The sequence below is a fragment of the Tiliqua scincoides genome, chromosome 2 (assembly GCF_035046505.1).
Source record: "Tiliqua scincoides isolate rTilSci1 chromosome 2, rTilSci1.hap2, whole genome shotgun sequence".
Classification (NCBI taxonomy): domain Eukaryota; kingdom Metazoa; phylum Chordata; class Lepidosauria; order Squamata; family Scincidae; genus Tiliqua; species Tiliqua scincoides.
The window spans coordinates 213,294,240-213,322,002 of record NC_089822.1 but is presented as its reverse complement, the minus strand read 5'-3'; the positions used below and the strand labels follow the sequence as shown (position 1 = coordinate 213,322,002).

General features: G+C 43.6%; 1 protein-coding gene across 1 annotated transcript in view; it reads right to left on the bottom strand.

The window, feature by feature from the left end:
• SYN2 (synapsin II) overlaps window positions 1–27,763 on the bottom strand; it is a 256,351-nt gene that overhangs the window by 18,116 nt on the left and 210,472 nt on the right. The window contains exons 7-10 of the mRNA XM_066614412.1: window positions 24,965–25,107; window positions 20,086–20,160; window positions 11,430–11,532; window positions 2,504–2,653 (exon numbers count right to left, since the gene is read on the bottom strand). Of these exons, the coding sequence (XP_066470509.1) occupies window positions 2,504–2,653; window positions 11,430–11,532; window positions 20,086–20,160; window positions 24,965–25,107 (471 nt within the window). The remainder of the gene's footprint in view (window positions 1–2,503; window positions 2,654–11,429; window positions 11,533–20,085; window positions 20,161–24,964; window positions 25,108–27,763) is intronic.

The following is a 27,763-nucleotide window of genomic DNA, read 5'->3' as shown; positions in this document are numbered from 1 at the left end:
GGGATCTTGCCTAGATGCCTTTAAGAGGGAATTGGACAAATTTCTGGAGGAAAGGTTCATTACGGGTTACAAGTTATAGTAGGTATGTGCAAGCTCTTGGTTTAGAGCAAGGCTGCCCAAATCCCGGCCCATGGGCCATTTGCGGCCCATGGGGGGCCCCAATCTGGCACCCCAGGGAGCCCCTCCATCTCCAATGGGCACTTGGACCGCTGGAGACCCACCGGAGCCCTCGCTGGCCTGAAGCGATTGCTGGTCGCAGTGGCAGGTAGGGAATTGCTGGCTGCAGAGCTCTCCTCCTCTTGTGGGAGAGTTCTGCAGAAGCCCCGCCCATCCAGCATACACACTGGGTGTTGGGGAGGCCAGGGCTGAGGCCACACATGGGGGGGTTGAGTAATCAGGCCGCTTGAATGTGCTGCTTTCTCTCCCCCTTTCTCTCCGTTGCTTGTGAGGTCCTTATTCTGGGTTAACTTACTTGTGGTGTGTGTGTGTGGGGGAGGGGTGAATGAGTGGCTCCTGCAAGTCAGAAACGTCCCCCCCCCATTTCTCTCTGTTGCTTGTGAAATCCTTATTCTGGGTTAACTTCTGTGTCCTGCTGTATTTGGGTAAGTGTGGCCTTCTACAATCCACAGATGGTGGAACTCTGTTGGTTCTGAGATAAACATAGTTAAATTTGAAATATAAATTAATTTTTTTCCCCGGCCCTCAACATAGTGTCAGAGAAATGATGTGGCACTCCTGACAAAAAGTTTGGAAACCCTTGGTTTAGAGGCAAGCTGCCTCTGATCGCCAGATGCAGGGGAGGGCACTGAGTTGAGTCACAGTAGGTTTTCCACTATATGTGGTTAAAGGAGTGAAAGAATTTTGATCTCTATTTCAACAACTTTCAAGTGGCTAAGGAATAAAATAAAAGTCACCACCTGACCCTGTGGGATAGCATTTGTCTACTTAAAGAGCATGATAATATATTTAAAACAAAAATCAGTCATCCTCCTCCAAGAATAGGCTTATTCGAAGTGCACCACAGACTTGTTTTTGAATAATTTACCTGCTGTGGAACTTTTTCAAAATATAAATAATCTTTATTTTTGTTGTTTATCCTAAACAAATTAAACCAACTCATCATTTGGGTCCACTGCTATTATTCAGCAGTTGCCATGGGCACAATCTCTCTTTCAGTTGCTTGTTGGGACCTCAAAAGCATGCTTTTGTTATCTTAAGGCTTGACTACTGCAGGATGCTTTAGGGCTGCCTTTCAAAAGAGTTTGGAGGTTGAACTTAAGATAATTTTGATCATAACATTGACTTATATATCATTGACCTCTATACCATTGACCACCATTATTTGAGATGAAGTCATCAGCAGCTAGGAGTTGTTCGCTTCACTTGTTCCAAGACTCTGGCATAATCTCCATATGGAGATCAGGATGAGCTCTGTAACTACAGCCTTCGGTTATGACACTTAGTTCTGGAGGTTGATTTGAGGAAGTGACTTTTGGTTGCTTTTAGAATTGTCATATGGTTTTATAATCATATAATCATATACAGGCATGCCCTGGTAGCCTCAGGGGTTTCATTTTGGAACCCCCTGCAGTTAACTGAAACTGCAGATGCTAGAGAACAGCCCTACCCCAGAGAGTCCTCTGAGCCCAGCAGAGGGCACGCACATCCATCTGTGGTCTCTGCCAGGCTCCAACTAAGAGTAAAAAAAATTCACCTGGTTTTTTTCAGAAACTAGAAGTGACATTTTAATGGCTTATAAGGCATTAGGAGGCCTGGGGAAGCACACACAAGGGTTCCCGCAGACCTGATCCGCAGATAAATGAATCCATGGATATGGGATTTGCAGATGTGGGCCTCCTGTATCATATGGTCATACAGTTTTTATGATGGTTTATTTTGATGTGAACTGCCCAGAGTTTTGAAAAGTCATATATAAATAACATTAAAATTATCAATACCAGATAATCTTGGATGTGCCAAGTTGCTCAATATCAGTCTTAACAGCACATTAAGAATGCAAGTAAAAATAAGGCTGCGTAGCTATAGGAAGCTGTATTCTGCCCAGTCAAGCCATTAGTTCTTCTAGCTCTACATTGTGTGACTGCAGCTCTCCAGGATTTCACGTTGGGATCTTCCCTTACATTACCTGAAGTCTGAAGATGCCATGGCTTGAACTCGAGACCTTTAGTATGCTACCCCTGAACCACAATGAAAATCAGCCTCAGGCAGACTACAGGCAAGATGGTTGATTCAAGTTAACAGACTGTTTAACACCCTCACACTCTCCCCACACCCTCTTTAATGCAATTGTTTGGACATAGGAAACATCTTATCTCTCCTGTTGAGTTCCACATATTTATTTTAGAGAAATATGTTTGGATTTCTGTTCTAAGGAATGATCCAAATCACATTCCATTTTTATGACATCCTTTTGTCTAATAACACCTCAACATATTGTAAATGCTCATTTAACCATCTGTGTGTGAGACACAGCTTTCCTTACCTGGGGCTGCTGAGTGGCAGTTGGTTTCTGAGGAGATGGTATTGGTGTTTTAGACAGCATTTGGTTCATTTTGCTTACAACAAGTTCAGTTATAAGCTGTTTATCTTCTGCTTGATGCTCACCAATCAAAGGCATTGCAGAGTCCATAACCTAGAAGGCACAAAAAGTGGTTAGGCAGAGGAACATTATTTCAGGAATCTTCTGTGCTATGTTATAAAGCCCAGTGTTTCTCAAACTGTAGGTTGGGACCCACTAGGTGGGTCGCGAGCCAATTTCAGGTGGGTCCCATTCACTTCAATATTTTATTTTTAATATATTGGACATGATGCTACCATGGTATGTGAGTCCATTGGGGAAATGCTACACATCTGTACTTTCAACAGGCCACTATGCACCACAGATACTTGCCTATAAGTTGATCTCACACATAAGTCAAGGGCAGGTTTTGAGCAAAAAATCATGGAATTTCCTATGATCCTCAGATAAGTTGGGGGGGTGTCTGACTATAGTTTTGTCTGATTTTACTTGAAGCCAGATCCTGAGAAATAACCTACCAGTAATTGTTGTCTAAGAACTATACAGTCTCTAAAATATCAAAAATTAAGTAAAAGATCCTAAGATACATTTTATTCCTTAACTTTTTAAATTCTGGTCTTCACCACCTTTTTGTCAACACTATCAGAGTAAGTGCCTGTAAACAACATCCCAGTAGAACCATTAATCAAACCCTTCTCTAGGGTGCCTGGTGTGTTAAGCAGAGGCTCAATATGTAGCACGGAACATAAAGCACATAACTGGGAGTGTGCAATTCTATTCAGAGCTGAGAGACAAGCAACAAGGCATGGGCATGAGCAAGTGCAGCTGCACATAGTTGCAGCCCTATTTACTCAGAAGTAGACCCATTGCTTTCCCTGGGTGTTATTCTTAAGTAATGTGCAGCCTGGGACTTTGTTTCAGATGGAAATGAGGATTGTATCCTTGTGTTTTAAAAACCAGACCCCTCAATTAGAGGGTGTGTGAAATTCTTCAAAAGTGACTTACCAGGAAGGATTCTGAGGCAACAGCAAACAAAAAAAAGGAGGCATTTCACCTTCTTCTCCAAACTGGAAGGGAGTTGAAGGTGCTTGTGGAGTTGTGAGGAGGCTTTGTGGGCAGTACAGTGCTGCAATTCCATAGCAGAAACCCTCATATAGACTACAATTCCCTAAGCGCCTTCTCTTCCTGCTCAGAGAAGCTAACATGCTGCCTCTGAATACCGTAATTACTCATAAAAATTATCCTTTTCCCTCCATCCCGTGTCCTGCTTCTCAGCCCAGTCCCACTCCCCACTTCACCAGACAGCTGCTAAGCTTCCCAGAAGCTCCTGCTTTAATATTGACCAGTGTATAAGTTGACCCAGGTTTTCAGGCATAAACTATAGGGGGTATATATGGTATACGCTTTTAGCGATGATAGTAAATGGGACTTACTCCTGGGTAAGTGAGTAGGATTGCAGCCTAGGACTGTTAAATATTTTCCTGCCTTGATGATGTCACTTCTGGTCATGATATCACTTCTGGTTTATCTTGACAGATTCTCATTCTAAGAAGTGGGTCCTAGTGCTAAAAGTTTGAGAAGCACTGTAATAGACCGTCATGGTTACCCAATCTGAGCTGCAGAGCAGAGAGCCATAAATAAAAGACAGTTGCCAGCACAGCATTTCTTTAAAAAAAATTTAAGAATTCTACCTGTTCTGGCAGTTTTGGTTTTTAGGATAGGTGAAGTGAATTGTGGTAGTGATTCAATTTATTTGTAAACACAAAGGCCACAGCAACAAGTTCCATCTACTGTATATAACCATGATCTCATATTGTGCTTCAGCACATACTACAGAGGGTGACCAGATACAACAGTGCCTATACCTTTAACTACTGTACAGAAGACAGAATATTGACAGATGTAGCTTTAAAAATCTTTCCATGTTGAGCTGCACTTGCCAAAATTCCCTCTTCTCTACAGTGCATCGATTTTCAACCTTTTCCATCTCAAGGCACACTGATAAGATGCTAAAACTGTCTAGGCACAACATCAGCTATTTGACAAGGCACACCATGCTGCTGGTGGGGGGGCTCCCCTCCCACAATGGCCTTAATAATAAATGACCTTCTCCCAAATTCCTGCGGCACACTTGCAGACCATTTTGCGGTTGAAAATCACTGCTACAATGGTTAATGGTATAGCCACTGTGTCCTCCATTGTTTCTGGTCATCTCATACCAAGATCTTTCTGAAAAATACTTGGCAAAATTCTATTGCAGAGACTGCAACCCAACACACTGGAGATTAAGTCCCAATGAATTCAACACAACTTATTTTTGAGTAGATATGCACAGGAGTGCATTGAGTCAAGCAGGATCATAAACATCTGACCTTCAATGTGTTAATGATAAGGTCTCAGAGAGTTCCTATATGTACAACTGTACATGTGGAAAGTTCTCTATCAATGGATTTGAGAACCCTGAATAAGAGTTCCTGGAGAGAGGCCTCCAGCATACAGGTACACAAGGGGGCTCTTTCATGAATGCACAGAGCTTAGGCATGTGCAATCACACTTTCCTTTACCACACATTCAGTTACTATCTGAAAAGGGTTTAACTTGGGATTCATGTGGTTTTAGCCCAAGAACTTCCCTTAACTGCAGTGACATGAACACAGCTATGTCAGCACAGTGGCTCATTGTGTCATGTTGCTAGTCTCCCTTTAATTATGTTCTCATTTTCCATCACTTGCATTCCAGCTCTCTGCCTACCTGATTATAAACTATGAAACAGCAAACAGCCTCCTACGCCTGTATAAAAAGTATAAAATGTTTCATACGGCTGAATTCCCTAAACTAAGCTGTATACCTAAACTAGGCTATACGATATGATTATATATTGATCTAATGTAAATGAAATCCAAACAATGATATATAGGAAACATTATTCCATTTTATGACTTATTGTCCTTCTGGCCAACAATAATGCCCAACCTTGCTATGCATCGTAAACCATTCTGAAAAGGTGGGGATAAATAATCTTGAATGATGAATACATTCTTTGTGAACATAACTTTAATGTGGCAAAGAAACCACATGAGTAGGTTGTGTATTATTTCAACTGGTCAGCTGTGGCTGAACCATTGGGTTGGAATTAGAAAGTGGTGAGCAGACCAGGAATCTACTGCATCACTCTTCTCTACTTCAGTGCCTCCACCACAAACAAGCACCAGACAAAAGATCAAAGCAATTTCATTTCCCCATGTTTCATGACATTGATTACACTGGATGATGAAGCATATTCTACACAGCTTTACTATGAAAGTGTTTTCTTGGAGCTGACCAAGCACTTGCTTCACCACAAAGCTCTAACTGAGAATTCTTGAGTCATGTAGAATAAAAACATATCTTTCTTCATCTATTTTCTTCATCTTTTTATCATCATCCAGATATGAAGATGGGGTAATATTTTAGTTTTAGTTAAAATTTTTGGCAGTTTTAGTTAAAAGTTTTAGTTAAACTAAAACTAAAATTTTTAGTTTTAACTAAAGGTGCCCTTAAAGAGGCAGAGACAGGGCTTCCCTGGCTGGAACGTCAAGAGCCCCAGTTTGGGAACTTCTGCCAGATTCTATTACCCCATATTCTTAGAACATGAGGTAAGGACCTGCATAGTCTCTTAACTATCTGAAGTCAGTTGGAAACAGCAGGGCACTCCATGTGCAGTGTTCTACTTTGTGAGGCCCACATGTCTCACAAAGTTTGAAGGCCCACCTTCAAACTTTTAGAAAAGCTGCAAAACCTCTGTTTCAGCAGGGCTTTTTAAGATTTATATGACAATTTGTTTATATCATGCTGGTGCAACTAGCTATTTTATAGACTCTTCTTTTCTTGGTTGTTTTAAAGCTGATTTACTGCTTGTAATTTTGTCATCTATTTTAAATTGCTTTAAACTTTGGAAGCTGTCTTGTGACCAAGATGTGGGTTTATCCTCCCTCCTAAACAAATAATAAAAGGCAGTTTAGAGATTCTGTGGGCCAAATCAGAAAAGAACAGGTGAACATGCCTGGCTATGGAGTTTAAACTTATGGGGACTGGAATAAGTTCAGAAGGAAGGTGTGTAGGGGGTGTTTGCAAAGGAAAACATAAGCTGTATAAACTTCAAACCTCTGGATCAGACTAAGAGTTGGTCTTGTCTAAACTCCTGCTTCCGAAAGCAGGGAAGGAATGCAATAACCCTCTTCCTTTGTGTGCTAACATCCCAGCAAACGGCATTTAGTTGTTTCATATTTAGATATCCTCATATCCTCTGACTATGGAAGCCCCTTGTCATTATCATGGCTAAACTGTTGATAAACCTACCCCCTATAATCCAATTCTCTTTGAAGCGTTTAAAGCCAGTTGCCATTGCCACTTCTTGCAGTGGTGATTCCCATGAATTACAGATGGGGGCCAGCCTCCATATCCATGGATTATTCATCCATGGATCTGGCTCAATCTGGCTCCCCCCCCCCGACTCACGTGGAGCTAGATTTGGCCCTACATGAGCCCTTTGGAGGCAACCGCAGCTGTGCTCTGGTCGCCTCCAGAGGGCTTTCTGAAGCCTGCAGTACACATCTGCTCACTGCCTCTGTGGGCTTCAGAAAGGCCTTTTCAATGAAAAAAAAATACTACTTCCCTGGTATAATACTACTTCCCTGGGCCTCAGAATGCCTTGTTTTGCAGAAAAACATCACTTCCAGTTTCCCTCAGAAACCAGAAGTAGGGATTTTTTTGCCAAAAAGACCATTCTGAAGCCTGCAGAGGCAGTGGGTGCATGTGTGCTGCCTCTGTGGGCTTCAGAAAGCCCTCCGGAGGTGATTGGGGCTGTGTTCTGGTTGTCTCCAGAGGGCTCAGTTGGTGCCAGTAGCGGATTCGGCATCCGCATCTGGCATCCGCATCTGCGGATTCTGCGAAATTCGGCATCCGCAGGGGATCTGAGAACGGATCCCCACGGATACCGAGGCCCACCTGTAATGATGTAGTGGGAGAAGGTACATTGCTTTTTATTGATCCTGGACTTACTGTCAATCAATTTCATATTGACAGCTTGGGGGTCCACCTGGATTTGCAGCTGCTCCTGGACTCCCAGGTGGCGGCTGTGGCTAGGGGGGCCTTCGCGCAGCTTCGGCTGGTGCGCCAGCTGTGGCCGTACTTGGATCGTGCAGACCTGGCCACGGTGATCCATGCTACAGTGACATCGAGGTTAGATTATTGTAACACGCTTTATGTGAGGCTGCCCCTGAAGACGGTTCGGAAACTGCAATTAGTGCAGAATGCGGCGGCCCGTGTGGTCACTGGAGCTAGGCGGTTTGACTCTGTCAGTCCGCTTCTCTGGGGGCTACATTGGCTGCCCATTCGTTTCCGGGCCCAATTCAAGGTGCTGGTCTTGACCTTTAAAGCCCTATACTGCTCTGGGCCAGGCTATCTTAGAGATCGCCTACTCCTGTACAATCCGGCTCGTCCTCTCAGGTAATCAGAGAAGGCCTTTTTACACGTGCCGCCGCCTAAAGAGGTACATGGGGTGGCGGCAAGAAATAGGGCCTTCTTAGTAGTGGCACCAATGTTATGGAACTCCCTTCCCCTTGACTTGAGAATGGCACCCTCCCTCGAGACCTTTCGGCGAGGCCTGAAGACCTTGTTGTTTACACAAGCCTTCTGACTCTATGGCCTTTTTAACATCTTTTATACATCTTTTAGTTTTTTACAGGCGTGATTCCTTCTTGAACTGCTGTTTTATGCTCTTTTTATTCTGACTTTTATCTGATTACTGTTTTTATGGTTTCTCTTAATGTGTTTTTAATATGTTTTTATCTGTTAAATTATGTTTTAATCTGTTTTTTTTAATATGTTGTAAGCCGCCCTGGGTCCCTTTGGGGAGAAGGGCGGGATAAAAATAAAGTTTATTATTATTATTATTATTATTATTATTATTATTATTATTATATGGTGACCCTAAGTTCTAGTATTATGAGAATGAAATAAATTGTTCTTCACACCATTCATAATTTACAAACCTCTCATACACCCTCTTAACCACCCCTTTTCTAAATAAACCCCCCAGGAGCATTACATTTTCCTTGTGAAGAAGGTAGTCAGAGCACCACCTTATCATTTTGGCCATTCTTTTCTGACCTATTTCAGGTCTACAATATCCTTTTTTAGATGCAGCAACTAAATACAGGGGGGCGCCCGTATCTGCGGATTCACTTATCCGTGGATTGGGTCCATTACCCTCCCTGCACACGCCCCTCTGGAGGCAAGGGGAGTGGAGCTGATGGTTTCACTAGGCCTCCTAATGCCTTATAAGGCATTAAAAATGTCACTTCTGAGTTCATGGAGAAACACAGTTGCTTTTTTTTATTTTAAGGCTCAGTCTGAGCCCGGCAGAGACTGTTGACAGACATGTGCAGCCTCTACTGGGCTCAGCACTACTGGGCTAAGTGCTTGTCAGGGAAAGCACTGACATAAGGGGTTAGGATTGCGCCTAGCATCGTCTAAGGGTTTACTGCCTTAAAAAAGTTTGTTGCTTGTATTTATGCCTCCAGCAGTTTGACCCTCAAGTTGCTTTTTAACCTTTCTTATTGACTTACACTTGTTTCTTCAAGTTTATGCTATTTTTATTTTCCTAATTAGAGCCAAACTTCCATTTTTGAAAAGGAAGTTTTATGGTTTTTGGACACTGCTATTTAATCATGCATCCTCTTGGACTTGTTTTCATGCACTCTGCTATTTGGTATACATTTAATCTGAATTTCCCTTATGCAGGTTTTGAATACTTTCCATGTTTCCTGAAGTGATTTAACCCTCATGACTATAACCCTCCCCCCATCACAAGATGTGTAAGATGAAAGATCAAGACACTTTCTTTCAAAACTGCCTGTAGAACAAGGATTAAGTTCACTAACTGAACAAGAAAAATGTGGACTAGTACATGTCCGTATTGATCAGGCCAAATGATATAAGCTAAGTGGCATCCAATTATTATAGCACTAGTATCTGCTGAGAGTTTAGTACAGACGCCATCTTGAATTATTAAATTCCGGCAGACTTTTAAAATAACTACTCTTGTATCATTCTCTTCTGAACTTTTCAGATAAATCTGTTGATTTTAATTGTTGTAGGCATTGTCAAACTTTTTAAAGCACATATCAGCAGGATATATATTTTTAAAATTAAATAAAAATAATGCATTAAAACACAACTATCTTCACAACTACAGTCAGTGTAATGCAGTGGTTCTCAAACGCTTAGCATCAGGACCCACATTTTAGAATGAGAATCTGTCAGGACCTACCGGAAGTGATGTCATGACCAGAAGTGACATCATCAAGCAGGAAATTTTTTAACAATCCTAGGCTGCAATCCTACCCACTTATACCTAGGAGTAAGCCCCACTGACTATCATTGTTGAAAGCATATACAGAGTAACCTGTTCAAAGTACAGATCTGTAACATTTCCTCAAATACAGTCACATTCCATGGTGGCATCGTCTGATATATTAAAAGTAAAATATTGAAATGAATAGGCACCCACCTGAAATTGGTTTGCAACCTACCTAGTGGGTACTGACCCACAGTTTGAGAAACAGTGGTATAATGCATATTAATCAATGCTCAGATCTTTACCACAATCCAAAACCTTCACTGTCTTAAAAAAAAATCAAAACAGAAAGAGAAACTAAGCTGAGAATTTATAAAACAGGATACTATGCCATTATTAAAATCAGTCTGCATCCTAGGACAGATTGACTTGACAAACATAAGAAGCTAAAAGTATTCCTTGTTGGCTTATATATTGTTTGAATAAAGAATGTACAACCAAAAATGTTCATACCCCAGAAGTTGCTAGAGACACAGACATTCAACTCTTCAGTAGCATTTGCTTACATCTTTTTTAGTTCGGGACATATCAAACCTCAAAAACAATGATGGGAAGAGACATTTTAGATCTAAAATTTAGATCTTGAGACTTTTCTCTTTTTTACGTACAGGTGTACCGTATTTTTTGCTCTATAAGACGCACCTGATCATAAGACGCATCTAGTTTTTAGAGGAGGAAAACAGGGAAAAAAATATTCTGAACCAAATAGTGTAATAAAATATGTCTCCCCGCTGCTCTGTTTCCATGCTCCTTAGCATATTTTACTACCTCTAGTTTAAAAGGAATTTTATATGCTAGCCTTTTCTGCTTTATCATCCTTGCACTGGTAGAATGAGGTACTGTAGTATGTTTCTGCAAGTGCATTGTCACTAAGCGATAAACATTTGCATTACCGCTGAGCGCCTGCATTTGCATTTCAATTTGCATTTGCATTACCATTGCATTTGCATTTGCATTACCATTGAGCACAGGCAGGACCCTGGTCAGGGGCAGAAGCACCTGCCAAGGAGGCTCTGCTGCCCTGAGAACGTCTGCAGCTTTGCAGTATTCGCTCCATAAGACGCACCCACTTCCCCCCCCCACTTTTTTGGGGGGGAAAAGTGCGTCTTATGGAGCGAAAAATACGGTAATTTTCTTGTGCTTTCCTTTGAAAAGGACTACTTATAAAGTATGCACCTAAGGCAACAAAGGTGAACACATTTAGAAAAAAATGAAAATGTTAGGAAAATATGATGCAAGTGTTTTGAGTGTTTTGTTATATACCTGACAGTATATAGTCAAAAGCGAAATTACACTACTTCATAAAACATCTGTGCTTTCCCACAAGCAGTCCCATTTACTGGGATCTGTGGTTTTCCTCGATTACTTAAATGTGTTCCAAAGTGCACTGCACATTCTGAATCACACATACAAAAGAGGCCAAGCGGAAACTTCAGGCACCGAGATTTTCCCTATTAACAATAAAGCGCTGACACAGAAAAAAACATATACCTCAAAAATATAATCCTTCCCATCCTTGCCATGAACTGCTTTGACAGCACATATGTCCAAACCTCCAAACATCTCAGAACAGCTGTCAATCCAGAGTTTGTACCTATAATATGAAAAGAAGCTCCCATGAGCCTATGGATGAGCTTGTCAGAACAGAGATACAGCTAAATCGCTTCAATTTATGGTCACATCTCTTATAATACTTTCCACCTCATCAACAATACATTTCTGTAATATGTGAATCTTGTGAATGTGTGAATCTTGAAGCCCAGCATATCTGCATAAGAACTCCCCACTTGGAGCAGTCCTAATAAAGTAGCAATATAGAAAAAGCAATGCATGAGCCAACAGATTCATACATACTCTTTGCAATGACTGTATTGTACCAGGAAAATTAAAATGTTCCCCTGTTGTCATGCAAATCACCACCAGGAAGCAGTGTAGTTCTGGCAGCTCATATATTACATCCTGCAAGTGGCTATGACCACTCTATATGGGAGATTTTAGCAGGCCCAAATCTCACTGTCATCTTCCTGAGTTCGGCACTTCCTCATTTTAGCAGCTCTGCTTGTTCCAAAGTCCTCTGTATAGACTCAGAGTTTTCTTACAGGGGTAGGGATACACATGACATTTTGTTTACCCATAGAAAACCAGCATGTGTAAGCATAAATAGTGGCCACGTCCATAAACAATTAACAGGTCAGGGAGCTAGAACTGACTGATGCTGTGATTCTAATCTCTTCAGCATGAGCTCAGTGACTGCTGCACTGGCCTAGGGTGTCACAAATGTGCTGTAAGACATAATTGAATGTAATGGGACAGGTATTTGCCAATGCATAACTTGTGAAGCAGTTCTAAGATTGGCTGTGATGCTAAGTTTGCTTACTTAGAAATAACACCTTTACGTGAAAGTTACTATTTGCAATTTATTCTAGTAAAAAAGTGTCACTTTTTCTTTTTCTTTAAAGCTTAATGGACATTAGCAAGAATGTTTTGAAAAATCACTGATAAGAGCTTATAGAATGAATGAAGCAACTTTTTATTCCTTGTACAACTTCATTTTTAATGGTTATTTTGGATGCCAATCAAATTCAACATCTGTGGAAGTGCTGACTGCAGTAATTGGGTTTATTTGTTTATAAACCATTCTTGCTATTAAATTCTACAGTTTCTTGACTCTAGGGGAACTGTTGTTTCTTTTAATGGTAAATCTGGAGCAAAAATAACCCAAATACAGAAAGCTAATTTTGAAAGCCAACAAAGCTAAAGAAACACTATAAAGATTTTACTGAAGACAGTTTACACAGACATATCAAATATGAAGCTTGAGGTATTAGATAGAATTCAGAGAATGTTAATCATGATAAAATTCCATTTAAATAAATTATATGAGTGAGTTGTGATCATGTAGGATCATGCAATCCTACACTCACTTATCTTGGAGTAAATTCCATTAAACTGAATAGAAAAGGACAGGTTTACATTGTCAATTCCATTTGTTTCAATTGAGTTATAACTAACTTTCTTTGGATACCGTCTACTCAGGATGGAAAGATAGCAAAGAAAGTTTTTTCTCCTCCTCTTTTTTTTTGGGGGGGGGGGGGATCAGATGTGCATCTGTTTCCAATTCAATGAAGCTCCAAAGCATGGATTTCCAAAGATTACATACACCAAAATGGCCTCCTCAGTTTCCAGCACAATAAAGTGTTCAAACCTGGTTGTGGAAAAAGACTTTATTGCTTCTGCTCACACCAGATACACAGTCACATGTATCTGATGTTTTCAAATGAGACACAGTTTCATGAGAGAATCAGTATCTCTTTCTCTGTGGGGGAACAAATATCCTGGAGTGGAAGAACGGCTTAGACAAGAAAGGTAAAAACAAAACAAAAACACAAAAAACACCTTTCTTCTGTTTGAACGATTCCATTAAAAATAAATATTGGGAGAGTGTTACACACGTTTGACCCCTCTGAAAGTAATAGGAAAGAATTTATCAATTTAGGGCGCAATCCTGATTCCCTGTCACAAATGTACCAAAAGGCACGTTTGTGAACTTTACTGTGGGCCCAGTGCCTGAGCTAGCCCAGTGTGAGCCTGTGCTGGGGCCAGCTCTGGTGCTGGGCTAACGGTCTGCCGCCTGGTGCTCGGTGTGAAGCGCCAGATGGTGGAGAGGAAAGACAGAGTGGGAGGGGATGGGGAAGAGGTGTGACAGGACAAGTGAAAGGCGTGGCAGGGGAGGGAGAAGGGTGGGACCAGCGGAACTCAGCTCCGCTGGATCCGGAGCCCCATGTTGAGTCTGCACTGGCTAAATAGCTACCACAGAATCGAGTAGCCCAGGGCTTTTCAAACTGGTGCATCGTGACACCCCAGCCTGTGACCCCTGGGCCCTGCCCCCTTAAGGGGTGGGGACAGCCTGGAGGCAGGGAGCAGGCAGCGGCATGATCCCCAGGATTGTGCCGCCCAGGGGGGCAGCAGGGGCTTGGGTGCACTTACCCAAGCCTCCTGCAGCTTTCCCAGGCTGTGGGGAGCCCGGTGCGACCTGCAGCAGGGCTCCCCGCAGCAGTGAAAGTAAATGTGGAGTGATTGCCCTCCACTTCCACTTTAGCTAAAGCGGGGATTGCGCCGCTGCTTTCCCTCTGCCCCCGCTGCCTCCCCCCCGCCAACGCAAGTACTTAGTGGCTCTCAAACTCTCCCAGAGAGTTTGAGAACCACTGGAGTAGCCCATTGTGGAGCTACTTTCCTTATCTGGAGGAACACTCACCAAAGGCTACTAAAAAAACTCCACAGTCAGGGAATTAGAGGACAGGTCCTCTCATGGACTGAGAACTGGTTGGAGGCCAGGAAGCAGAGAGTGGGTGTCAATGGGCAATTTTCACAATGGAGAGAGGTGAAAAGCGGTGTGCCCCAAGGATCTGTCCTGAGAACGGTGCTTTTCAACCTCTTCATAAATGACCTGGAGACAGGGGTGAGTAGTGAGGTGGCTAAGTTTGCAGACGACACCAGTGGTGAAGACCAGAAGTGACTGTGAGGAGCTCCAGAAGATCTCTCCAAACTGGCAGAATGGGCAGCAAAATGGCAGATGCGCTTCAATGTCAGTAAGTGTAAGGTCATGCACATTGGGGCAAAAAATCAAAACTTCACATATAGGCTGATGGGTTCTGAGATGTCTGTGACAGGTCAGGAGAGAGATCTTGGGGTGGTGGTGGACAGGTCGATGAAAGTGTCGACCCAGTATGCGGCGGCAGTGAAGAAGGCCAATTCTATGCTTGGGATCATTAGGAAGGGTATTGAGAACAAAACGGCTAATATTATAATGCCGTTGTACAAATCTATGGTAAGACCACACCTGGAGTACTGTGTCCAGTTCTGGTCGCCGCATCTCAAAAAAGACATAGTGGAAATGGAAAAGGTGCAAAAGAGAGCAACTAAGATGATTACGGGGCTGGGGCACCTTCGTTATGAGGAAAGGCTACAGCGTTTGGGCCTCATCAGCCTAGAAAAGAGGCGCCTGAAAGGGGACATGATTGAGACATACAAAATTACGCAGGGGATGGACAGAGTGGATAGAGAGATGCTCTTTACACTCTCACATAACACCAGAACCAGGGGACATCCACTAAAATTGAGTGTTGGGAGAGTTAGAACAGACAAGAGAAAATATTTCTTTACACAGCGTGTGGTTGGTCTGTGGAACTCCTTGCCACAGGATGTGGTGATGGCATCTGGCCTGGACGCCTTTAAAAGGGGATTGGACAAGTTTCTGGAGGAAAAATCCATTACGGGGTACAAGCCATGATGTGTATGTGCAACCTCCTGATTTTAGAAATGGGCTATGTCAGAATGCCAGATGCAAGGGAGGGCACCAGGATGAGGTCTCTTGTTATCTGGTGTGCTCCCTGGGGCATTTGGTGGGCCGCTGTGAGATACAGGAAGCTGGACTAGATGGGCCTGTGGCCTGATCCAGTGGGGCTGATCTTATGTTCTTATGAGGAAGGGGACAAATCTCCCCTTCCCAAGGAGCTGCTGGCAGCTGCCTGGCATGGTCAGGGTGCGGAGGCAGTCATTTTTGGCGCTGCAGCAGCCCCGCACACCAGGAAGCTCAGGACTGGACTCTTATTCCCTCAGAATCCTTCAAAACATGGATTTATTCTCTACAGTTTTCTGGGAGATGTATCTCAATACTTTTTTCTTTTCATCTTCCAGGATATGACATGTTCTTGACATAACTGTATAATTTCAACAAGTGCAATTGGTTGGGTTATAATTTACAAACTCAAAGATGATTAAATTTTAAAAGGTTTCTTTGATAAATGTCATCTTTGAAAGCTGTGTTTTGGCCTCAGAGCACAGAACACCTACTGTTATAAGCTGCTTTAATTTTTTTAACAGTTGATATCTTGCATCTTGAAGGTTTGAAGCATTATGACCTGAGCAGAATATTTCTTAGCTCTTTATAATACAAAGCTAAAATTATACCATTAAAAAATCATGGCCAGATAGCTCTGCTTTGAGGGTATGTTCTCTTGCTACATTTCATACTCAAGTATCCATTCAGCAGCAGACAGAGTAATGTATTGTATTGGCAACCTTCAGTCTCGAAAGACTATGGTATCGCGCTCTGAAAGGTGGTTCTGGCACAGCGTCTAGTGTGGCTGAAAAGGCCAATCCGGGAGTGACAATCCCTTCCACACCGGGAGCAAGTGCAATCTGTCCCTGGTCTGTCTCCCTGGCTATGGGCCTTCCTTCTTTGCCTCTTAGCCTCAGACTGTTGGCAAAGTGTCTCTTCAAACTGGGAAAGGCCATGCTGCACAGCCTGCCTCCAAGCGGGCCGCTCAGAGGCCAGGGTTTCCCACTTGTTGAGGTCCATCCCTAAGGCCTTCAGATCCCTCTTGCAGATGTCCTTGTATCGCAGCTGTGGTCTACCTGTAGGGCGCTTTCCTTGCACGAGTTCTCCATAGAGGAGATCCTTTGGGATCCGGCCATCATCCATTCTCACGACATGACCAAGCCAACGCAGGCGTCTCTGTTTCAGCAGTGAATACATGCTAGGGATTCCAGCACGTTCCAGGACTGTGTTGTTTGGAACTTTGTCCTGCCAGGTGATGCCGAGGATGCGTCGGAGGCAGCGCATGTGGAATGCGTTCAGTTTCCTCTCCTGTTGTGAGCGAAGAGTCCATGACTCACTGCAGTACAGAAGTGTACTCAGGACGCAAGCTCTGTAGACCTGGATCTTGGTATGTTCCGTCAGCTTCTTGTTGGACCAGACTCTCTTTGTGAGTCTGGAAAACGTGGTAGCTGCTTTACCGATGCGCTTGTTTAGCTCGGTATCGAGAGAATGAGTGTCGGAGATCGTTGAGCCAAGGTACACAAAGTCATGGACAACCTCCAGTTCATGCTCAGAGATTGTAATGCAGGGAGGTGAGTCCACATCCTGAACCATGACCTGTGTTTTCTTCAGGCTGATTGTCAGTCCAAAATCTTGGCAGGCCTTGCTAAAACGATCCATGAGCTGCTGGAGATCTTTGGCAGAGTGGGTAGTGACAGCTGCATCGTCGGCAAAGAGGAAGTCATGCAGACATTTCAGCTGGACTTTGGATTTTGCTCTCAGTCTGGAGAGGTTGAAGAGCTTTCCGTCTGATCTGGTCCGGAGATAGATGCCTTCTGTTGCAGTTCCAAAGGCCTGCTTCAGCAGGACAGCGAAGAAAATCCCAAACAAGGTTGGTGCAAGAACACAGCCCTGCTTCACTCCGCTTCGGATGTCAAAAGGGTCTGATGTGGAGCCATCGAAGACAACAGTGCCCTTCATGTCCTTGTGGAAAGATCTGATGATGCTGAGGAGCCTGGGTGGACATCCAATCTTGGGGAGAATCTTGAAGAGGCCGTCTCTGCTGACCAGGTCGAAAGCCTTTGTGAGATCTATGAAGGCTATAAAGAGTGGCTGTCGTTGTTCCCTGCATTTCTCCTGCAGTTGTCTAAGGGAGAATACCATATCAGTGGTGGACCTGTTGGCTCGGAATCCACACTGCGATTCTGGATAGACGCTCTCTGCAAGTACCTGGAGCCTCTTTAGTACAACTCGGGCAAACAGCTTTCCTACAACGCTAAGGAGAGAGATGCCGCGGTAGTTGTTGCAGTCACCCCTGTCACCTTTGTTCTTGTACAGCGTGATGATGTTTGCATCCCTCATGTCTTGAGGTACTCCACCTTCTCTCCAGCAGAGACAGAGGATTTCATGCAGCTCAGTGACGATGATCTCTTTGCAGCATTTTAGGACTTCAGCAGGGATGCTGTCTTTTCCAGGTGCCTTGCCAAAGGCAAGGGAGTCCAGGGCCACGTGAAGTTCTTCTAGGGTTGGTTCACTGTCAAGCTCTTCCAGCACAGGCAGGCACTCAATGTTGTTCAGTGCTTCTTCGGTGACTACATTTTCTCTGGAATATAGCTCAGAGTAGTGCTGCACCCAGCGTTCCATCTGCTGCGCCCGATCCTGGATGACCTCGCCTGTGGCAGACTTCAGAGGGGCAATTTTCTTCTGTGTTGGACCTAGGGCCTGCTTGATACCATCATACATCCCCTTGATGTTGCCCGTGTCAGCTGCTATCTGTATCTGGGAACAGAGCTGGAGCCAGTAGTCGTTAGCACATCTCCTGGCAGTCTGTTGGACTTTGCTGCGAGCAGTTCGGAGGACCTGCAGGTTGCGCTCACTGGGACAGGCCTTGTATGCTGCTTGAGCTCTCCTCTTTTCCTCAATGACTGGTGTCAACTCCTCAGAGTGGGCTTCAAACCAGTCTGCCGCCTTGTTGGTCTTCTTGCCGAATATGGACAAGGCGGTGTTGTAAACGGTATTCTTGAAATGTTCCCATCTGTTGGATGCGTTTGCGTCGGCCGGGCCTGGAAGAGATTCCTCAAGCGCTTGTGCAAATTCCTCCACTTTTCTCTGATCCCGGGTCTTGCTGGTATCAATGCGAGGTCTTCCTTCCTTTTTCGTGTGATACAGTCGCTTTGTTTGCAGTTTCACTCTGCTGCACACCAGGGAGTGGTCAGTGTCGCAGGCAGCACCATGATAACTGCGTGTGATCTTGATGCTGGGAAGGCTGGAGCGTCTGGTGAGGATCAGGTCGAGCTGGTGCCAGTGCTTTGATCTTGGATGTCTCCAAGAGACTCTATGTTGGGGCTTTGTGTTGAAGAACGTGTTGCTGACACAGAGACCGTGATGACAGCAAAACTCTAGCAGGCGTTGGCCATTTTCGTTCATCCTCCCAGTGCCAAACTGACCTAAGCAAGTGGGCCATGAACTGTTATCAGCACCAACTCTAGCATTGAAATCGCCGAGGATGAACAATGGCTCTTTTACAGGGATTTTCTTGACAGTGGTGGCCAGGTCATCATAGAATTTGTCTTTGGCTTCTGCTGGAGACGACAGAGTCGGTGCATAAGCACTGATGAGAGTGATAGGTCCTGCTGATGACTGGAGCTGCAGGGACAAAATTCTTTCACTTCCCACAGTAGGTGGGATGATGGATTTCAGCAGGGTATTTCTGACCGCAAAGCCAACGCCATGTTCCCTGGTTTCGTTTGGTGGTTTTCCCTGCCAGAAAAATGAGAAATTTCTCTCCTTGACAGATCCGGAATCTGGCAGCCTAGTCTCTTGAAGGGCAACGATGTCCATCTGCAGTCTGCTCAGCTCCATGTTGATGACAGCTGTTTTGCGTGCGTCGTCTATTTCTTGCAGGTCATCAGAGAAGCCAGGTGTCATCGTCCTAACGTTCCAGGTGCCCAGCTTTAGAGTAACAGAGTAATGTACAGGGCACACAAAGGTATAACTTGATACTCTTAACACAGAAGAGGAGTGACAATATATCGCAATGCAAACTGTGCAACAAATATGGTACATTTTGCACCTGCCTAAATATAATGTGTGAAATATGGTCAGACTCAGACTTTTGTGCAGGTCAGCATGATCGTCCTTTCCATAATTATGTGATGTTATGCTCTCAAGTTACAGTCAGGTCAATCCTGATTCTAGGAGCTCGGCATAATTTTTGGTTTGCCCAGTCTCCAAGCCTGTGACAAATGCTGCTCCCTGTTAGGCATGGGGGAAAGGGAAGGATAAGAGACTACACCTGAAAATTGTGTTGAGCCATTTACAAATTCAGTATAAACTTTCACCAGAAGATGAACACAGAATGCTATACTATCATAGGAAAAAAGAGCAGATGTATCAACCTCATGCATTGCTACTCTTGTAATATTACTACGTGACACGTTACTACTCTTGAAACTGAGTTCTTATTCAAAAAAAAGGGAAGGATATAAGTTAAAGAATAAATAAGTCTATGTCTACATAACAGCCAATATTTTGTTCAAGTAGTAATCAGTGGTGATATTTTCAGAAAAGTTGAAAGGAAAACATACAAGAGCTTTTGGATAATCAGCTCTCAGACCACCTTATAGGGAAGACAAAAGTTGAATTTTCCATAAAATCCTGTTGCCAATCCACTCAGTCTTTGGGCAAATGTCACAAAGTGACATCAGTACAAGTTAGTGGCATTTTCATGCCAGCTCCACCACATGCCAAGTACAGCCTATCCTCCCCCTCTTTCTGGAACTGGGTTATACTTTTAAATTATTTCTTATTACACAAAAATGCACTTGCCTATCTGACATAGCAATTTGTTCCAACATTGCCGATCCAGTGTTTGTCTTCCAGTTTCCAGATATAGAAGTCCTCCTGTACAGAAACATGAATGCTTAAGTATGGAGCACACCGACCACTTTGTTACAACTACTGTACTATTAACTGCCTTTATATTAGTCATGGTTATGTTTCGTAATCAAGGGCATGCACATGAAAACTTAGAAAATTCAAGCAAACAGTAACATTTATTCTCTGAATCAACCAATGTATTTATTGTGATACAAACAAAAAAGAAACAGTTGCACAATGTATTATACAATGAGATTCCATGTATGCAATTTGTTTCTCCTGCATTTCTCTCCTTTTCACCTTATTCCATTTCCCTGAAACAATGGTTTATTAATAATAATGTCCATATGCATATACGGTAACTCTAAACATTTTCAAAAGCTGTTACGTCTGGAATGATCCAGCACTATATTCTAGTTATCTGAGAATTGGCATGTAAGCCATCTTTCACGTGAGTTCTGGATCTGCATATACCGCAGAATATATTGCTGGAGATGAGGGCTGGCCCCAAACCTCCTCTGCCTGAGGCACTTGTGATCCTGGCCCCTGTGCTGCCTGGGGGCAGGACTGCAGAATGCCCCCCCCAGGAGAATGCCCCCCATGTCACATCTTGCGGGCCTTCTCAGGGCCATGGGAAATTGCATGTGGCCGGCCCTCAAAAGGCCTTCTGCGGCCTCCAGAAGGCCTAAAATGACACTTCCGGATGAAAACCGGAAGTGTCATTTTAGATCCTTAGAAGGTCTTTGTACAACCAAATGTTCTAAATCACATAGGACCAATAACCAAAAGTAATGAGAGCATCACAAATGATCACTGAAAATGGTAGTGGAAACCAATGAAAACTGATGTGAAAGGCTTTTAAAGATATGCATCAGAGCTGTACTGTAGAAGGATGAGATAGGTCAAGTGCATTAGGGCTAAAGAATATGAATATTAGGGCTAAAGAATAGAGTATGTCCCGCTAAGGAGTTAGGCACTTGCTAAAATGAAAATATGCAATAAAACAGAAAGGGGAATTGGAATTATGTGATCATTACATCTAAAACAATGAATGCAATAAAAGTACTAAGAATTAAATGACTGCACTCTGGAAGCATGTGATTTATGCCACAATTTGTTACCAATACAACAGAAAGAGCATACAGCATGGCATGAAATGGAATAGCAGGGTCCAAATGAAATGACTATAATCATACATGCTCAAGATCATTTAGTTTAAATGAATTATCCCTTAAACATCCTTTAACAAATCTCTGAAAGGCTGCATATGATATAGACTTCCTCCCCAAATCCAAAGAAAATGTAACATTGATGCTGCTTCTACATATTCAGTTGTACTACCACAGGAAGATGTTTAACATTCACACAAGCTTTGTGCCAGATGATGTTCTTAGGGGCATGAGGTAAGACCCAATTAATTGTGATCCTAAAATCCTAAAGCCAGAGCCATTTCCTGAATCACAGCCACCATGGAGTAGGGCCTGCTGGAGCCCCTCAGAATTCTGGAAAGCCCCCCAGAAAATCCACTAGCAAATTCTAAGGGAGTGAGACTCCAAAGTCACTTTTGAATTCCAGTTTGGCAGAAGTCAGCAACAGTTGCAAACATGGCGCCCTCTTGTATTGAACCAGGTACAGTTGTTTGAATTATTCACTGTAATTTGATGTGCTTTCGGATGGAAGTTTTTCCTACAGTTTCTGCAGAAAGAAAGCACGGTGATCAGTAATGGTTGGTTGGCAACCTTCAGTCTATGGTATAAGCCTACAGCACCCGGTATTCCCAGGCGGTCTCCCATCCAAGTACTAACCAGGTCAGTACTAACCTGACCCTGCTTCCGAGATCAGACGAGATTGGGTATGATCAGTAATGAAAATTAGGCTATGGATGAGTGGGCAGAGCAACACCAGAGGCAAAAGTCTGTCCCCAAGCTTGGACTGTTGTTTGCTCCCCAGATCATTATAATGCAGGGGTGTCCAAACTTTTTGGCAAAGAGGGCCACATTATCTCTCTGACACTGTGTTGGGGGCCAGGGAAAAAAGAATTAATTTATGTTTAAAATTTGAATAAATTTACATAAATGAATATACTAGAGATGGAACTTATATGAATGAATGAAGGTCTTGCAATAGCTCAAGGCCTATAAAAGATCTTGCGCGAGGCAAGGCCAGCCTTTCCTTTGCTGCTGCTGCTTCACAGACATGAAACAACAAGGGCGGAAGGAACTCTTGGCTCACAGCTCGTGCGAGAGGTCAAACAGTTGGCCTTTGTGCTGAGAGTAATCATGTTGGGCCAGCGCGGACTCCAGCAAGTCTCCAGAGGGTCAGAGGCTCATTGGAGACTGGAGTCTCCCCAAGGGCCAGATTGGGGGTCCTTGAGGGCTGCAAGTGGCTCCTGGGCCAGAGTTTGGGCACCCCTGTTGTAATGGAACTGTAACATGTAATGAAACTGTGCACAATGTTATATACAGAAAAATGCTAAATACTAACACAGGCTGCAATTCTAACCACACTTTCCTGAGAGTAAGCACCATTGAACAAAATAGAACTTACCTCTGAGTAGACCTGGTTAGGATTGTGCCTACAGTAACCTAAATTGAAGGATCTAACTCAGATGTGTCAAACATAAGGCCCGGGGGCTGGATGTGGCCCATGAAAGCTTTTTATCCGGTCCTCAGGCTCTCAGCTGCTGTGGCGTCACTGCTGCAAGGGCAGCCCACATAAAAATTGGGCTGTCCCGTACCTTGAAATCTGATAAAGATTTGTGTATTTTCTCTTCTGTCATTTGCAGCTAATTACTCGTAGTTCCTAAGTGAGAAAAGGTGCTTTTTTTTTTGTTATGACCTGTTTAATGACATCACTTCCGGCCCTCAGCAGGCATCATGAATGCTTTTCGGCCCTCTGTATGAAATGAGTTTGACACCCCTGATCTAACTGTTTGCCTCCACCAAGGTCCTGATCTGGATCAGCCTCCTCCCCCATGTGTTTACTTCCCTATGGAAGCTCCAGTCATAGCCCAGTTCTATTGGGCTGTTGTGTTGCCAGAACACATCTTCTGGTGACACTGCATGCTTTATGTATGTCACAAGTGGTAATACACCACAGAGCCTGGCTGCTGCTGCCAGCGGCAAATGACTGCACCTGCAATAGCAGCTAGAACAGGAGCCCTGGCATCAGCAACTTGGCACAGGGGATGGGAGGTGGAGGAACAGGGTGGAAACTGGGGCAGGGAGGGGAATGTGTCAAAGCCAAAGAGGGGCTGGTAGCAGCAGCAGCAGCAAAACCAGCATGCAGCAGCAACAACATCTTATCCCCCTTCCTGGCTCAATGTACCTAGCTGGGTCCATTTAGACATGCACCAGTAGCTGGTGCAGGTCTGAGCAGACCCATTGGGACAGTGGAAGCTTGCCCCAAAGCAATCTGCATTCCCTCCCTTCTGTCTGTCTATGTCTATCATTTGCATCCCAGCTCTGGGGGATACAAATTGGACCCATGGAGTGTTAAGAATGAGTTTAAACAAATAAGGAAATATACAAAGCATACTCAGAAGTGCAAATAAAATAGAGTGATTTTTTTGGCAGCCTGCTGTTGGGGCACCCCTTGTGACTTGTTCCATCCCTGGCAAAAGGGCTTCTTCCAGCAGGCAGATGTCCCCACACAGACTGAAACACTCATCATGTGCGTGATTCTGTGTTTCATGTGGCTGCTCTCTTCTACGGGAGCTAACTTTTTACTCTTGCTCTGCTTAGAAAGTTAGAACCCAATCCTATGCATGTCAACTCAGAAGTAAGTCCCATTAGCGTCAATGGGGCTTACTCCCAGAAAAGTGTGGATAGGATTGGGCTGTTATTCCTTATATATGTGTGCTTATGTGTGTGGGATGAGGGGACAAACTCTGTGTGCCAGCCTTCCTAGCAGTTTTTTGCTTTTATCCCGTTGCTGCTGATGCCACTGTAACTTCTGTAGGAAGTAGGGGTGCTGTTGAATCTGTGTACCATTGCACAGCATGGGCTGTAAGAAGAGTTGTCTTAAGGGCACTGTGCTAGAAATCTGAGAATTACACATTTTTATTTTCAGCTTAAACAATTGTGAAAAAAATTGGTAAATGCCTACTGGTAGACCTCTAGTATCTAGAAGACCTTCCTGTTGGGAAGATGCTTCTGTGCCCTCTTTCCTTTTTCTTTTTTTTGATACACAGTGCAAGAAATTGGGGAGCTCAAAATCTGAACTTGGTTCATATGGCATCATTACACTGGTGGTTGTGAACATCTCTTCTATGGAATAACTCTGCTGTGCTGCAAACTACATACAGGGCAAACTAACCTAAAAAGATGTGTATCTTTAAATAGATTTGTAAATAACTATTTGCCTGACTGCCTGCAGCAATTAAGAACCCTCTATGGGCAACTAAGCAAGGCAGTCTTTGAAAACTGAGAAGAGAGATGGTTTAAAAAAAACAACTTCGGGCATTTCTGATTGCTTTAAAATATGGAAAATAATTACATAACAATTCCCAGTTGACGTTTCTTCAAACCATCCCATTTCTTTTATGCAGTACTCTTGCCTTCAATGCTCAAGCATCAGTTAATGTTCTAATGGACACAACCAAAAAAGAATCATTATTAAAATCATTTTATTAAAAGTGAAGATGCTTTTTAGAATTCTCATTCTCCTCCTTGCTGATTGACAGTAGTGCTGAAGTGCTGTAGATTAGCTTCCTTCTCTCCAAACAGGGATAATGGTAAATTTTCACAAAATGGTAAAATAATCTAGTTGTTACCTGCTTTATTCTTGATGAAAATGGAATATGAAAGAATAGAAAGTGTTTGCTCACATGTATGCTTTGTAGTTGCTGCCTATCTTTTGGATCCGGATGTCATATTTAGAGTCGATGTAGGGTTCAGTGGTGGCGTAGGTCTGAGTGAGAGCTACCACACTGGCTATATCCTGAAAATCATAATGGTTGTCGACCTTGACCTATTACCAACACATATACCACATGGAGAGACAAGAAAGAAAAAAATAAGGAATGTTAAACTTGTCCTAGAAGGAAAAGCTCTCTTCTTGGATATACTTCAAAAATGTATATGATATATAACTGTTTATACTTTACTCTTTCTTATAGCTAAGAAAATGTGAAATACAAATAGGTTGAAGTACAAAATGAAAGCAGATCAAGGTATAACTAAAATGTACAACCATATCCTTCCCATGCCTATTTGCAAGGATTAAAAATGTTTTGTATCGTGTTTAGAAAATGGCAAGTTTCAGACTTTGGTGGATTTTTAGAACAAAGTTCTGTTTACACAGTCAGCTGAGTGTAGAAACATGGTTACTGTAAACCCAATCTCCTGAATTCAGCTCATAATTCTATGTATGTGTAGAAGAATGTGAGTGTGCATGTTCTCATTTGAACAGACAACTCTCAAATGAGTTCTCAAATGAAAAGAGAACTATTCAACTGAGCAGGGAGACTTAGAACAGACAAAAGAAAATATTTCTTTACCCAGCGAGTAATTAGTCTGTGGAACTCCTTGCCACAGGATGTGGTGATGGCATCTAGCCTAGATGCCTTTAAAAAGGTATTGGACAGATTTCTGGAGGAAAACTCCATCACAGGTTATAAGCCAAGATGGGTATGTATAGTCTGAGATTAGTTAGTTGCTCATCATGAAGGCTAGGTAGGAATTTTTTTCTGTCATCTGAGTTTTTTTCACCTACCCCAGACTGGCAAGGGAGGGATGGTGTGTTCATCAGGTTTTAAAAATGGGTCATTTGTGTTTAATAAAGTGGCCAAAGTTAAACATAAGCCGCAGTCTGGTGTCTTCATGGGGGGGGGGGTTGCAAGGGTCAATAGAATGCCAGATGCAGGGGAACAGGGTGCTGGGGCCTTGAATGTTCCTTGAGGCATCTGGTGGGCTGCTGTGAGATACAGGAAGTTGGACTAGATGGGCCCTTGGCCTGATCCAGCAGGGTTATTCTTATGTTCTTAACTAGTTGCAAAATGCATGTTGTGCACCAAGCACCTCCTACTTGCCGATAGCTGAAGTGGTGCTGCATGATTGGAGGCCCTTTGAAAAGGTGAGAAATCTGCCATTCAGCTGCTTTGGATGGGGAGCAGAAAGGTAGATTTGATCCTCCTCACTCCCTCCTTTGCTGCCAAGCAGGTTGTTAATGTGATCTTAACTTTTCTGAAAAGACCATGTGTGAGTAGGCACACATACACAACATTTGTATGTATACACACCCCCACCCCAACGTATAAAGAGGTCTGGTCCAAGTCCTTTGACCACCTGAAACTGGCATGATGTACTGTCCCTCTCCACATTTTTCCCTCTGCTCTCAGCATGCTAATTGCACAGCAATCTAAAGCCTCCTTTAAGGTCCCCAGAACAATGTTTGCCTCCTTCTCACATCAGTAGCAGCAACTGGCTTCACACACCTCATCCTAGGCTGCTTTCAAAGCTGTAGCAGCAGCCATGGCTCTAGTAGCATCCTGTTGGCAACCTTCAGTCTCGAAAGACTATGGTATCACGCTCTGGATGGTTGTTCTGGAACAGCGTCTAGTGTGGCTGAAAAGGCCAATCCGGGAGTGACAATCCCTTCCACACCAGGAGCAAGTGCCGTCTGTCCCTGGTCTGTCTCCCTGGCTATGGGCCTTCCTTCTTTGCCTCTTTGCCTCAGACTGTTGGCCAAGTGTCTCTTCAAACAGGGAAAGGCCATGCTGCACAGCCTGCCTCCAAGCAGGCCGCTCAGAGGCCAGGGTTTCCCACTTGTTGAGGTCCATCCCTAAGGCCTTCAGATCCCTCTTGCAGATGTCCTTGTATCGCAGCTGTGGTCTACCTATAGGGCGCTTTCCTTGCACGAGTTCTCCATAGAGGAGATCCTTTGGGATCCGGCCATCATCCATTCTCACAACATGACCGAGCCAACGCAGGCGTCTCTGTTTCAGCAGTGAATACATGCTAGGGATTCCAGCACGTTCCAGGACTGTGTTGTTTGGGACTTTGTCCTGCCAGGTGATGCCGAGAATGCGTCGGAGGCAGCGCATGTGGAAAGTGCTCAGTTTCCTCTCCTGTTGTGAGCGAAGAGTCCATGACTCGCTGCAGTACAGAAGTGTACTCAGGACGCAAGCTCTGTAGACCTGGAACTTGGTATGTTCCGTCAGCTTCTTGTTGGACCAGACTCTCTTTGTGAGTCTGGAAAACGTGGTAGCTGCTTTACCGATGCGCTTGTTTAGCTCAGTATCGAGAGAAAGAGTGTCGGAGATCGTTGAGCCAAGGTACACAAAGTCATGGACAACCTCCAGTTCATGCACAGAGATTGTAATGCAAGGAGGTGAGTCCACATCCTGAACCATGACTAGTAGCATGAACTAGTAGCATGATGATTCTGAAAAGGAGGGTATCAATATGCAAACCAGTTCTAAAAGTTTATCTTAGAGGAAACCTTCATGCTATGCTGCTTATCTCCACCTCCAAACATGAAATTGGCTCCTGACAAACATGAAACATGTTTAAATGAGGAACACCCATGTATAATGGAATTAACAGCCTAAACCTATCTAAACTCCCCATCAATGCAGTCATGACACCAGAGTGTGTGCTACATCCTGTGGGAGTGCAGTCCTGGA